General features: G+C 40.0%; 1 protein-coding gene across 1 annotated transcript in view; it reads right to left on the bottom strand.

Moving 5' to 3' along the window:
• Positions 1-660: 660 nt before the first annotated feature.
• PTPRB (protein tyrosine phosphatase, receptor type B) overlaps positions 661-13,950 on the bottom strand; it is a 99,979-nt gene continuing 86,689 nt past the window's right edge. Inside the window, exons 23-33 of the mRNA XM_011375175.1 lie at positions 10,270-10,369; positions 9,360-9,443; positions 9,236-9,253; positions 9,036-9,117; positions 8,338-8,428; positions 7,583-7,659; positions 5,728-5,862; positions 4,581-4,703; positions 4,268-4,431; positions 2,550-2,685; positions 661-753 (exon numbers count right to left, since the gene is read on the bottom strand). Coding sequence (XP_011373477.1) covers positions 661-753; positions 2,550-2,685; positions 4,268-4,431; positions 4,581-4,703; positions 5,728-5,862; positions 7,583-7,659; positions 8,338-8,428; positions 9,036-9,117; positions 9,236-9,253; positions 9,360-9,443; positions 10,270-10,369 — 1,103 coding nt within the window. The remainder of the gene's footprint in view (positions 754-2,549; positions 2,686-4,267; positions 4,432-4,580; positions 4,704-5,727; positions 5,863-7,582; positions 7,660-8,337; positions 8,429-9,035; positions 9,118-9,235; positions 9,254-9,359; positions 9,444-10,269; positions 10,370-13,950) is intronic.

Raw genomic sequence — 13,950 nt, forward strand, 5'->3', positions numbered from 1 at the left:
TTGAGGATAGAACCTTGGGGAATCGAACAGTGAAAAGGCAACCTGAGGAACAAGAGCCACACAATCTTCAGAGAGGCAGGAGGAGGAGGAGAGGATGAGAGAAGAAGGAGTTATGTCTACAGAAAAGGAGGGAGAACTTTGGCACATCGTGTTACCGCTGCTCTGGAAGTCGCCCAGTGATATTTACAATAGGGAGTGCTCATCACCGAAATGTGTCTCCAGAGTTCTGGGCAGGTGTGTGGAAGTGACACATGGCCCAAGAAGCCTTTGACAATAACTAGGGAGCCTGAAAACACACACACACTTACTCACATCCCTCGGGCTACTTCAAATGTGGTAACCTCCTTTTCCTAAAATAACAAATTAAGTATGATTTGAGTCCGTGGAAGTGACAATAAACTAATAATGAAACATTGATGCCGACTTTTTAGCAACGTAAATGTAGAGTATTTGTTCATTCGATTGACAAAATATTGAAGATAGAGAGAAGGAAAACATGTTTCTACCCTCTGGGAACTCCGAGTTTTGTAGAGAAAGCTGAAGGATGACAATTATGATACAGTGTGATATAATTCTGTAACCCTTAATAAAATAACAGGGCTAGGCAGTGGTCATCAATGGTTGCCCAAGCTGTTAAATGAAAGGCTGATGGGGAACATGTTAGCGGATGGTCACTGTCGATTTCATCAGCACTGAGACAGACACCGACAGGAAGTATCTCAGCAAGAAATATTCGGCACGACCTGTGAAGCACTGCGGTGGTAAAAAGAGACCTGAATTTAATCGAGCCTCATGGTGGTTGACAAAAACTATAGAGAATAGAGGAATACATTACCACTGTGAAAAAGCAGTCAGCCATATCCAGATGTGGGAAAGTCTATGGAACAAATGAGCCGGTTTCTTTAACAAATATATGGCATGGAAAACAAATTAGAGGGAGGGTGATTATAGATTAAAAGAGATTTAAAAGAGACTTCGACCACATGCAATGTGTGGACTTTGTTTGGATTCTAATGCAAACCAAGTAGAGAAAGTAATTTTTGAGATAAATATATTTAAACACTGACTGGATATTAGATAATGTTAAGGGATTATAGTTAAAATTGTTAGATATGATGATACTGTGGTCATGGTTTTAAAAAGAGTCCTTATTTATATAATGCGCGCGCACACACACACACACACACACGGCTTTTAAAGATGAAATAATGCGACAAGTAGGATTTTCTTTAAAATATTCCAGTGAGGTCAAGGGGTGGGGGAATAGTATATGTGGGACGTAAATGAAAAAAGAACACAGAATACTGATAATTGCAGAGGCTGGAGTTTAGGTAAATGAAATCCACAATACTATCTTCCTTTGTTTCACATATTTAAAAAAATTCCATAATAAAATCAAAATATGGTGTAATAATTGTTATAATGAAAGTACTCCCAGCCCAAGACAATGGTGGTGGCAGAGGATCCCTGGTGGGGTACCTCCTGCAGGAGACAATGATGCCAGTGTTTTCCCAAATGTGTTACAGAATATGAGTCCTGCAAGGTATTAATATGTGCTGCCCCAAAAAAGAATTCAGGAGTCAACGTGGTTTTGGGAAGAGTAGGTTTAACAAAGCTTAGGGGGAGCTTTGCTGCAGGACATCCCTGTTTTGTGGGGCGCAGCAACCTGCACAGTTGACACATGTACTGTGACCATAGAGGGAGATAGAAGCATGTAGAACCCTCCACCTTTCTGACCATGGGAATTCTTTTTTTTTAATAGAGGATTCTGCAGTTATGTGGGAAACACAAGGGTAAGAGAACTTGGGCCTTGAAAGGCAAGTACATAAGGGAGTGACTTGCTTGGGCTGTGTGGGGACACAGGCCTGACCCTGAGGCTGTGGGCAGTGGACTTGGTGCTTAGGGCTTAGGGTTCTCTAGAGTAGATTCAAGTCCCAGCTTGGCCACATCACAGCTGTGCAAAGTCCTTTAGCCTCTGAACCTCAGTTTTCTAGCCTGGAAATGGAAAATAATACCTCTCTTATCTGATTCTTGTGAAAATTTAACATATTCAAAAATGCTCTGCAAATGCCAAAGGACTGTACAAATGAAAGCATTTATCTTTCACCAACAACATACACTTCTTCAGTGTCGCCCGAGCTGGGCATGCAGCAGGGGTGGGCTGAAGGAGAGAAGAGATTGAAATCTGTTTCCTCTTTACTAATTGAAGTTCTTGTGCTCACCCACCAGCCTAACTGAAAATGATCTTCAAGATGGCCTGGCCCGGCTTTCTCCCATGTATAATGCATTGATCAATCAAAAAAAAATCTATCTTTCTTCCTACCCACTCACGGAAGATGGGCAATTGGCTCAGTAAAGATAAAGATACACACCCTTATCACTGAGATTTGTTTGAAAGCAATAAGTCCTAGAAAACATGGATATTCAGAGCTCTTTCTCTTCCTAATGAGACATAGTTATTTTCCTTGTCAGATTAAAGCTCTGGGCATTTTGTGGTGTCAGGGAGAGCCAGAGAGAGTAGTCTGTGTCCTTCAGCCTGTGACCCTTACCTCAGTCTTGACCATGTGAACCCTGTGAAGTCTTAGGTCGTGTACTGCTCCATAGATGTCCACAGAGTCTTTGGAGTCTAATTGCTGGAGAATTCGGTCCAAAGCGATAAAGGTTCCTGTCCTACCCACGCCGGCACTAGAAGAGATATTGAAGGAAGCTGAACCTTTTTATTAACTTGGTCTTTAAAGTCTACATCCAGAGACTCAGCACAATCTTTCTTTTCTCTTCCAAGTTATGGGAGAATATAGGAATACTTTTTCTCCACGTGCACTGTCAATGAAATATGGCTTAGAGCCCCAGCTTCCACCTCTTTCCTCTACCTCCCTCATCCCACCAGGGGTAAGTACTGCTCTGCCCTTGGTTTATATCATTTCCATGCATGTTTTTATACTCTTCCTACATCTATGTAAAAAACAATATATTTATTTTTGTCTAAAAAATTTATTAAAATGGTAACACATTTCACGTATCCTTCTGCCAACTTTTCTACTTGATATTATGTTTTGAGATTTATCCATGTTGTTACAAGTAGGTCCAAGTTCTTCTAATTACTCTATAGAGTTCATAAACCACCACTAATCCATTCACTGCTAATCCATTCCTTACTGATAGGCAGTGAGATGATTTTTAGTTTTTCTCTGTTAAAAATTGTGTTGCAGTGAACATCCTTGTGCACACGGGGGCATTTCTCTAGGGTTGATATATAGAAGTAGAACTGCTGTATCATACATAGGGTGTGGACACCTTCCACTTCACTAGGGATTGCCAAATTGCTCCCCAAAGTAACTGTACAGCCTGGGGATTTTCGATGCACATATTTGTAAGACAAAGAAGAACAGTCTGCCAGTGGTCCTGGGTGAAAATGCCAGCCATTCTTCAGAAAGCAGGAAGCTCTTGAGTGCCTCACATTTCTATTAAAAGCATCAAGGTTCCAATGACATATAAAAGCAAGGCTCCTAGGGTGCTGGACTGATTGGGAGAAAATGACTGCATTTGACATTTCTCTTACTGTAGCAATTCCCTGCTCCTTATTTATCGGTGCCATTCATTTAGGGCTATCAAAGTGTTGCTGCAAACACTAATTAGCTAAACACGAGGCTCCCCAGAGAGCGAGAGAGAGATGGATTGCTTGTTAGGTTGATTTTATAGACACACAGTCTGAGGCAAAGAGAGATCAAGAGAAAATAGAAATTTAAGAGCAAAATTGGGTGCTATAGGTGACGAGCGTGACTTGACCTGGAGGGAGGTGTAAAGCAGGGATTTTGAAGGATAGTTAGGGTTTATATAGGTACAGGAGAGAGATAAGGCTATTCCAAGAGTAAGAATAGCAAGAGGCAAGAATAAGCATGTATTCTGCCTCTAGCTAGAGTGGGAGGGGATTTTCTGGGAACTTGGACTGGAGGTAAGATGGGGCCCAATTATGAAGGGCCTGGAAGTCACATAAGGACTTTGCATTTTGTACAATAGGAAAAAGAGCAAAAGGGAGAGAGAAGGATAAAGAATGAGGATGAGAGAGATGTGGGATGTGAAGAAAGTGTAAAGAAGTCAGTAAAAAGGAGTGAGGTTGGGGAGAAGGCGGAAGAGAGAATAACGACATTCTCTGGGCCTAGGCAAGCCGGTTATTCCAGATGAATCCTCCACCCACCAGATTCCCCTTGCTTCTGCCATTTTTTCAGACTCCTGGCTGCCATTTTATTGGCTCCCAGTCTCCGAGTACCTGCAGTGCACCACCGTGGGCCCAGCACCGGGTGTTCTGTTGATGTAGTCCCTGACGGTTCTCACGAACTGGATCAGGGACTGGGTAGTCTCCGGGACTCCATGGTCTGGCCACACCGTATAGTGAAATTGGCGGATGAGTCTGTGCGTGTCGAGCTGTTCCTCCTGGAAGAGCACAGAAGATAAGAAGAAGAACTGACCCAGGACGAACCTTTAAATTGGATAACTGTGTGACGGGAGTGGATCCAGCAAAAACGGATGTCTTTCATCTTCCCAAGCTAGGTTATTAAACAAAGTCAAACAAACTAACATACGCTGCATATCTTAAACTCCCGGATGGTCCATTCGGGCAGCACGGACTCCGAGAGCATCTGCAGGATGAGGTCCCCGTAGTAGAGGGAATCCTGGTCCGCTGGCCAGTAATGGTCACATTTTACCTAGGGGAAGACAGACGGAAACAAGTGAGTCCAGAAGTGTGACTCTCCTATGAGCCTGGACTTTCTCTCCTTGAAATGTCTTCCTGAGTTGGAATCGAGGATCAGCTGCTGAAGCAACTGCCCATCTGCTTTGCATTAACTGGCTCACAGCCAGTGCTGAAGCTGGGCTGCGGCTGCTAGTGAAGGAGGGACACTGACCGGGCAAGGAGCAAACCCCCAATCTCTGGATTCATTTACCTTTCAGGTACAATGTTCCATGGTTGAGGGGTTTTTTGTTGTTATTGATTTCTTTAGCATTTCAGTTCCACCAGCAGATAAAACACATCTTACAATGGTTCTTTCTGAAGAAAGATCTAGCTGGGCAGAGGGAGGCCCTGTTTTGTTTATATTTTCATATCACCGTCCTAACCTAGACCCAGTGCCCTGTGCCAAATGATCTTTGAAAAGTCAGAACATTTAACTAAGCTCACATTTACATGTAGAAAGACAAGAGAAAGAGGATTATGAACACTTATTTATTGACCAGAGGAACTGGGCACTTTGCATGTAATCTCTCTTTTAATCCTCAAAGTAACAATATAAAGTAGAGGATTATAAGTGCATTACGAGAGGTTTGCTTAATTTGTCCTGTTAAGTATTTTACTTTGTGTCTTCAGACACAGTCCAAAGCTCACTCCTCCTTCTTTTGTAAAAGTAGGGGCAGAGCCAGCGACTCCAGCAAGGCATTTCCTTTCATCATACACTGAAGGATGGAGGTGACAAGTGCCAGTTAATCTTTCTGTGTCATGGGCACTTCTGATGATCCCAGTCCTCAAATGGAAACACCTTTGACTGAAAATTCAGACCCAGAATCCAAACTGGGCATCATCGATTAGAGCCTTTTCTAACTGAGTGGCTTAATTCACTAACCATGCTCTCACATGCTCCCTACTTGGCTTTTGTGGGTTTAACTTGTGATGATGGGGAAGAATTCCTTTCATGTGTAGGAAAGAAAGTTTGGAAGTCAGGAAGGCTGTTTACTCACTCGGCCCTTCTCGACACACTGGGTCACCATGACAATGTTGTGAACATTCTGTTCCCACGCCATTTTCCAGAAGTCATCCTTAGTGCCAGGAAGAGGTCCCTGAGTAGCAATGTATTCTCTTCTGAAGTTGTTCCCCTGCGATGAATTTACAATATGGAGAGTCAGAAACAATGGGCCTCTTCAAAACTATAAACAAAGGATTAGCACTGCAGATTAGGTGATAAGTAGGTCTTTGCCAAGCCCCTGCCTTTAGAAAAAGATACTAACACTAGTGTCAAGGCTTGGGAGGAGGAAGGACGAAGGTCAGTACAGGGAACTATTGTTAAGAGCCCAATTCCCTTTTATTAGGCCGGGTCTATTCTAAAAGGCAATGGAGGACTCAGGCGATAATCTAGACGACATTTCACTTGCACTTGTGTGTGTGTGTATGTGCGTGTGTGTGTGTACGTGCGTGAGTGTGTGTATAGACTGTTTGAGGGACTGACTTTGATCGGTCTCTTTCCCTATTTAACTTAGAAGATTTTCGTCATTTTGGATAACTGACATTAGAATGTTGGTAAGAGGTGTCATGCAAGGGAAACTTAAAGAGAAACCACTGTTTATTGAGCACTCACCATATAACATGCTGTGGGTCAGGATTTTCACAGATCTCATTTAATGTTAACCACAACTCTATGAGCTAAGATATTTTCATCTACTCGTTCTGTACTCTAGCAACACAGAATTCCTTGCAGATCCTAGTCAAAGCTCTTTTTCTCTTTGCCTCTCCTCAGGGCTTCTACATTATGTCACCTCTGCCACTCCCACGCCCCACCCACCCAAACACTGACTCTCATCTGGCTATTCCTTATTTATCCTCAAGTCTCAGCGTGTTGCCTGCTCTGCTGAGCTTTCCTTTATCTTCTCTCTGCTGAGTGATGCTCTCCTCCCAGAAGCTACTGTGGCAATCTCTAGCTTCTTGCTACTCAGAGAGCAGTCCTCAGACTGGCAGCACGGGCTCACCTAAGAGCTTGTTAGAAATGCAGAATGCCTGGTCCCAGCCCAGTCCTGCTTTATCAGAATCTGCATTTTAACATGACTCACAGATGACGTGGATGTTTGTTAATGCTGGAAGCACTGCTCTAGCCTGTTTCTCACGCATCATCTTCTCATTTCCTGATGCCCCAACTCTGCTGAGCACTTACCTTATCTATCTTACCTTATCCTGTACATAGCTCAGTATTTGACTTATTGCTAGCACTTATCAAATGTTTATTGAGTGAGGATGATTATTTGAGATAAATATTATTTATCCTCATTGTTTGGAAAAGAAAATGGAGGCCCAAAGAGGTGATATAACTTGCCCAAGGTCACAGAGTCAGCAAGGGGCAGAGATGGGATTGAAACTTGGATCTGTCTGACTCTAAAGCTTTTCCACCGTAGTGTGCTGTAGGAAGTTGGCAAGATGCTAGCCAGAATCAGAGCCCAAAAGTTTGACACAACCTTTGAATTGTGTCTGTGGTTTTCAAAAATCCAAATAACTTTGAATTAGCTTCCCTACCTAGGCAATCTTATCAGGAGAAGTCCAGATTCTTGAGAGAGCATTAAATTTGGCTAAGGGCTGCAGAGAAAAAATGACCTGTGAAAATGCATCCTGGGCCCATTAAAGTCTCTTGTGACTACAGCCATTCTGGAAAATGGGCCTTAGCAGTTATCAAATAGGGCACCCCATGTTTTATGCCAGTCGGACATGGTCTTCTAAGACCTATATGTTTCCAGACCTAGGAACGCTGACGGAGTGTAGGAGGAGAAGTATTGCCAGTGTTTCCACCTATCAGAGCTTCATCTGGGCTCTGCGGCCTAGTGGTTCACTTACAGGGATGTAGCTGGCATTGATGTAGTCAGAGCACGGGTCATCATCTACATTGGACAGCTTCACTCGAGCGGCATCATCTGGAAGGAAGTTTATCGAGACAGATTTGTCACTGAGGCTTGAGGTGATTTCTCTATAGTTTATGGAATGATTATTATTTGATGTACATTAGCTCCGATCCTCACAAGAGCCCCGTAAGGGGAGTATTCTCATCTCCATTTTGCAGATGAGGCTCAGACGGGATAGCTAACTGGCCCCAGGTTGCACAGGTGGTTCATAAACACACACACACACAAACAAACAACCAAACACCCTTTAAAGTCCCCTCTGTGCTTTCCTTTGTAACACTACAACATTTGCCCAAGGAGGGACCAGCTCTCTCTCACTGCAGGAATGAATACAACCCAGAAAAACTACCTTCCATTGCTTCACATAATAGGGTAAGAATAATAAAAATACATATAATAATTGCTAACTGGAGACTAGGTTTGCCTTTGCTGTTATCTCTGTTACTGCTTTGAGGACTCATGGTGAAACGTCAACAGCATAAGAGTCCTCTGAGAACTTGAATTTAAGCTGGTCGTTGCCCATGTGGAGAGAAGTGCAGTAACATACAAGTCATTCCTTTTTAAAAGCATTTAGAGCCTCAGATCTTCCAAATCCAGCTATATCATATTTCTTTAGCCCCATTTTATTCCTGGAAAAGAGAAAAAATGACTAGAGGAAGACAATGTTACGAATTTCAACACAAAACTCACAAGGCAGTATATTGTTGTATCGATTTTTCCCTCTATTCTCCGGCAGGAGTGCAATGTCACACGATTGGTTTCGACCCACGTCTTTTAAGTCCTATTAGGTCAAAAAGAATTTTGCAAGTGGAGAATGTGAAACAGGATAAGGCAAATCATACAATTCTTGGGATACTAATATGAGAATATATACTAGGATATGTACTACTTACTGTTTACGGAATGCCTAGTATTCAATGTGCATTAGCTCTGATTCTCACAACAGCCCCACGGGAGGCATTTTCATCTCCATTTTATAGATAAAGCTCAGAGGGATAACTACCTTGCCCCAGGTCACATGAGTGGCCAAGCTGGGAATCAAATCCGAAGCCTGGGCACTTTTCACTAAACCACATTGTCTCCTAGTCAAGCAAATGGCCAGATTAAGTAACTGAGAGCATTAGTTTTGTATTTACAATTTGTTAATTCTTTCTGACCATCTGATCCAGGTAGCACTTTGCCATGCTAGTCTGGAGATCAAACTGGCCTGTGAGACTAGGTGGTATGTTATGCAGAGAAGGGATTTGGGCATAAAAGAGTGCTCAGCTGGGATCCTAAGTGTCATCCTAACTCCCGAGTCCATTCGGTTTGTGATTCCACGGTAAAAGTTGGGAGAGAAATTCTGCTAAGGACTAGGGTGCTAAAGCATCATTGCATCTGAGTCGTACCTCGTACTCCTTAGATAGGAGGTAGTTGGAGTCGGCCTGCAGCTTCATAAAGTGCCCTTCAAACTGATTTACTTTTATCGGGCTAGAGTTAAAACATAACACAAAAGGAAAGAAAATTACTGAAGAGAAAAATGCCGTTACCAGTTGAAGCTGTATTTCAAAAGCAGGTAATATAGTAATTAATGAGTTTTCTCTCTTACCAAGAAGTTTTCCGGTTACTGTGCAGGGAAGCCAAAAGAAAAATAAAGACCTTGTTAACAAACCTTGCATAATACAATCAACTCATCTTTCAATAAATTGTGTGAAGGAAGATGTGGTGCTCACCCTTTCTGGCCCAGGTTCAAGTGGACAGATAACGGTCGGTCCCGGCGGATGCTCAGGTGGGCAGAGGGCCTTTCTCGACCATGGCTGCAACGTAAGGAAGAGGATTATATTCTGATTATGAAACTTGTCTTCAACAAATTTTTCTATTTATGGTAAGGCTGTGCATGTTTGTGCAAATATGGATTTTTCAGTATTCATGTAGATTTACACTCAGCCAACGTCTCTTTGAGGGAGGGAAAGAGAGGAAGAGCATAAAGAAGAAATAGATTTTTCCCACTCAGAAACGGATCTCTGCAATAGCTGAAGATTTTTCTTCTGGTTTTTGGCGACAGGTCACAATCACCTCCCACAATCTCAATAAAACTTTCCTTAAAAAAAAATCCCAGTAAACCTTAGATGCAAGACATGACTGCAAGAGAGAGAACAATGTGCCAAATAAAAGAAGTTCCCTAAGAGAAGAGAGTGTGGCATTGGGACCACATGCTATTTGGTCCTTTTTGGTATCTCCTTAAATTAGCATGACAGATATGGTGATGTCGACCACATTTTTCAGCATAATTCAGAAAAGTACTTGGGCACACAGTTTTTGTAGACATCTCTGTCTTCATGAGGAGACTGAACTGCACACGACATTTTTTTTTTCCTGTGCAAAGGGGTTATTTCACATTCAGATGAAGCTACACAGGGCCTCTCAGTCATTTGAGAAGGTAACATTCATCAATGATACATAGATAGGCTGAAAAAGTGAGTCATGGTTTTAGGGTTTGACTTTTGTTTTTCTTGAGAAACAAAGGTCATTTAACCTAGAGAAATTAAATTACTTCCCCTTCTTACTGTTCAGGCTAAAGGGCTTTTTCAGTTGTATGTTTCAAGGTGCGAACCCAATCACCAAAGGAACCTTTGTACTCACCCCGATTTCTGTCTGCAGATGAATAAGGCAACAGCGGCCACCAGCATGCCAATTAAGAACAGACCAGCACTCACACCTTCAATAACTCCAAACAAAGGCTCTACAATAATCCAGATTGGAAACAACAAACCCAGGTGGGAACATTAGTGTTAAAGACCCAGTAAGGGAGCTACCTAAGCCCTACCTCCCTACGAACATTCCATAAGAATTTAACCGATACCCACACTGAGCCATGTACTATCTAAAAGCTGGAAGTTCAAGGCTGAGAAGATGAAATGCTGGCTACTATCCTGTCGGCCACTTTTGAAATTAATGGTATTTAGCTTTTAAAGGAATTTTGAACTTGTTTGTGCTTATGTAAAGTGTGGCGCATGAGAGATAAAGGCCAGCAGTTTGCTACCAAAATAAAAATGCTATTTCATTTATATGAAACAAGTAACAGCATCTGGGACTTTGGCAAATCCAGTGAACATCTGAGTTATTTTAACAAAATCTAATTTTTATTTTCTGGTATGATACTGCCACTAGGAGTTTATAAACAGATAAGAGTAGCTCACTTTTAAAACAGTTTTATTGAAGTATAATTCACTTACCATACAATTTACCAGTTTAAATAGTATAATTCAATGATTTTTAGTATAGTCACAGTTTTACGAACATCATCACATTTGATTTTATAATATTTTCATTATCCACTACCAAGGAAACGCACACCCTTTAACCATCATTCTCTATTCTTTTCTCTCCCTAGCCCCTGGAAACCACTATCTATTTTCTGTCTTTATAGATGTGCCTGTTCTAGACATTTCGCATAAAGTGAATCATAAATATGTGGTCTTCTGTGATCGGCTTCTTTCACTTAGCGTAATGTTTTCAAGGTTCATCCATATTGTAGCATTAATCAGTATTTAATTCTTTTTTTATGGCCTAATAAGATTCCATTGTATGGCTATATCACATTTTGTTTATCTAATTATCCATTGATAGATATTTGGGTTATTCCTATATTTTGGTTATTATGAATAATGCTGATATAAGCATATTTACAAGTTTTTGTGTGGGCATGTGTTTTCATTTCTCTTGGGTATATACTTAGGAGTGGAATTGCTGGGTAAGTTAGTAACTCTAGGTCTAACATTTTGAGGAACTGCAAAACTGTTTTTCCAAAGCAGCTACACCATTTTACATTCTCACAAGCAATGAATGTGGGTTCTAATTTCTCCATATCCTCGCTAACACTTGTTATTGTCTTTTTGATTACAATCATCCCAGTGGGTGTGAAGTGGTATCTTATCATTTTGATCTGTATTTCCCTGATGACTAATAATATTGAGCATTTTTTCATGTGCTTACTAGACATCTGTATTATCTTCTTTGGAGAAATGTCTATTCACATCCTTTATTATTTGTCTTTACGTTGCTGAGTTACAAGGTAAGAGTTCTTTAGATATTCTGAATACTCAAATATCAGATATATGATTGGCAGATAGTCCCCATTTTGTGAGTTGTCTTTTCACTTTTTTCATGGTCTCTTTTTAAATTTTGATTAAGTCCCATTTATCTGTTTTTCATATCTAAGAAACCATTGCCTAATCCAAGCTTACGAAGATTTACTCCTATGTTTTCTTTTAAACATTTTATATTTGGCTCTTATATTTAGGTCTGTGGAGTAGCCCATTTCTGAAGTTTCATTTTAAGCCTCTGAATTTGTTTACTCAGCGTTGCTTTTCAAGACTCATCAAATCAGCACAACCATCTTTCCTTTAATGTGGTTAATATTCTATTTTAAATATATCTTTACTATCTTCCTTTACTGGATTATATACAATTTTTGTTGTATAACAATATTTCAAAGGGGAAAAATTGTGTTTATAAAGCCCTTACTTAACATTAAATTATAAGCAAATATGCCTAAATCCTCTTAACTGTGCTCTGATTTCTTTTTGGTTTGAAAAGTGAGAGATTATCCCTATATTTGGCATAAATAGATGGGAGTGTTTGTGAGACTGAGTCATTTTTTTTGTCATGCAGCATGACAGATTGTTTTAGCTATAAAGAAGAACTTCCTGAGATCAAGCATTGTGAAACACTCACTACAGGGAAAGGCTGGGACAGATAATGGTTTCAAGAAACAATGTGCTGAAAATAATGCTATTCTCAGCTTGATGGAAATATTCCAAGGCAGTGTAGTGCAGAGGTTAAGGATTCAGGCAGAAAGTGCCAGAATCCCAGCTCTATTATCTTTTCCAGCTCTACTAGGCTTTATTCAGTATGATCAATAGACAGTCTTCTTGATGAGAGGACATTTGCAAAGAAATCTGGGTTACTTAAACTCTTAGTACCTCAGGTTCTCATCATTAAAATATATGATGTAATATAGAGAACCTTAAGGATTTTATCAAAAAAACTATTAGAATCAATAAATGTATTTAGTAAAGTAGCAGGATACAAAATTAATATTCAGAAAATGGTTGCATTTTTATATACCAATAACGAACTATCAGAAAAAGAAATTAAGAAAACAATCCCATTTACAATTGCATTTAAAAAAATACCTAGGAATAAATTTAACCAAGGAGGTAAAAAGCATGTATTCAGAGAATTATAAGACATTGAAGGAAGAAACTGAAGAAGATACAAATAAATGGAAGCATATACCATGCTCATGGATAGGAAGAATTAACATTGTTAAAATGTCCGTACTACCCAAAGCAATCTATAGATTCAATGCAATCCTTATCAAAATACCAGTGGCATTTTTCATAAAACTAGAACAAATAATTTTAAAATTTATATGAAACAACAAAAGACCCCAAATAGCCAAAGCCATGTTGAGAAAGAAGTACAAAGTTGGAGGTATCAAACTATACAAGGCTACAATAATCAAAACAGCCTGGTACTGGTGTAAAAACAGACACATAGATCAATGGAACAGAACAGAGAGGACAGAAGTAAATCCACACCTTTATGGTCAATTAATCTATGGCAAAGGAGGCAAGAATATATATAACGAGGTAAAAGATAGTCTATTCAATAAATGGTGTTGGAAATATTGGACATAAACATGCAAAAAAAAATGAAACTCACTACCTTCTTATATCATATACAAGAATAAACTCAGAATGAATTAAAGACTTAAATGTAAGACCCCAACTCATAAGACTCCTGGAAGTAAACATAGGCAGTAAACTCTCTGATATTGCTCTTAGTAATATTATTTCTGATATATATCCTTGGACAAGAGAAAAAAAATAAACAAATGGGACTATTTCAAACTAAAAAGGTTTTGCACAGCAAAGGAAAGCATCAACAAAACAAAAAGACAACCTACTGAATGAGAGAAGATATTCGCCAGTGATACATCTGATAAGGGATTAATATCCAAAATTTATAAAGAACTCACACAACTCAACACTAAAAAACAAACGTCTAATTAAAAAATGTGTAGAGGACTTGGATAGGCACTTCTTCAAAGAGGATATACAGATGGCCAATGGATATATGAAAACAATGCTCAATATCACTAATCATCCGAGAAATGCAAGTTAGAACCACATGAGATAATAATGAGATATTACTTCATATCTGTTAGAATGGCCATCATCAACAAATCAACAAACAACAAGTGCTGGCAAAAATGTAAGAAAGGGAATCTGTGTGCACTGTTGGTGGGATTGCACA

This window comes from Pteropus vampyrus, unplaced genomic scaffold (assembly GCF_000151845.1).
Source record: "Pteropus vampyrus isolate Shadow unplaced genomic scaffold, Pvam_2.0 Scaffold9, whole genome shotgun sequence".
NCBI classification, from domain to species: Eukaryota; Metazoa; Chordata; class Mammalia; order Chiroptera; family Pteropodidae; genus Pteropus; species Pteropus vampyrus.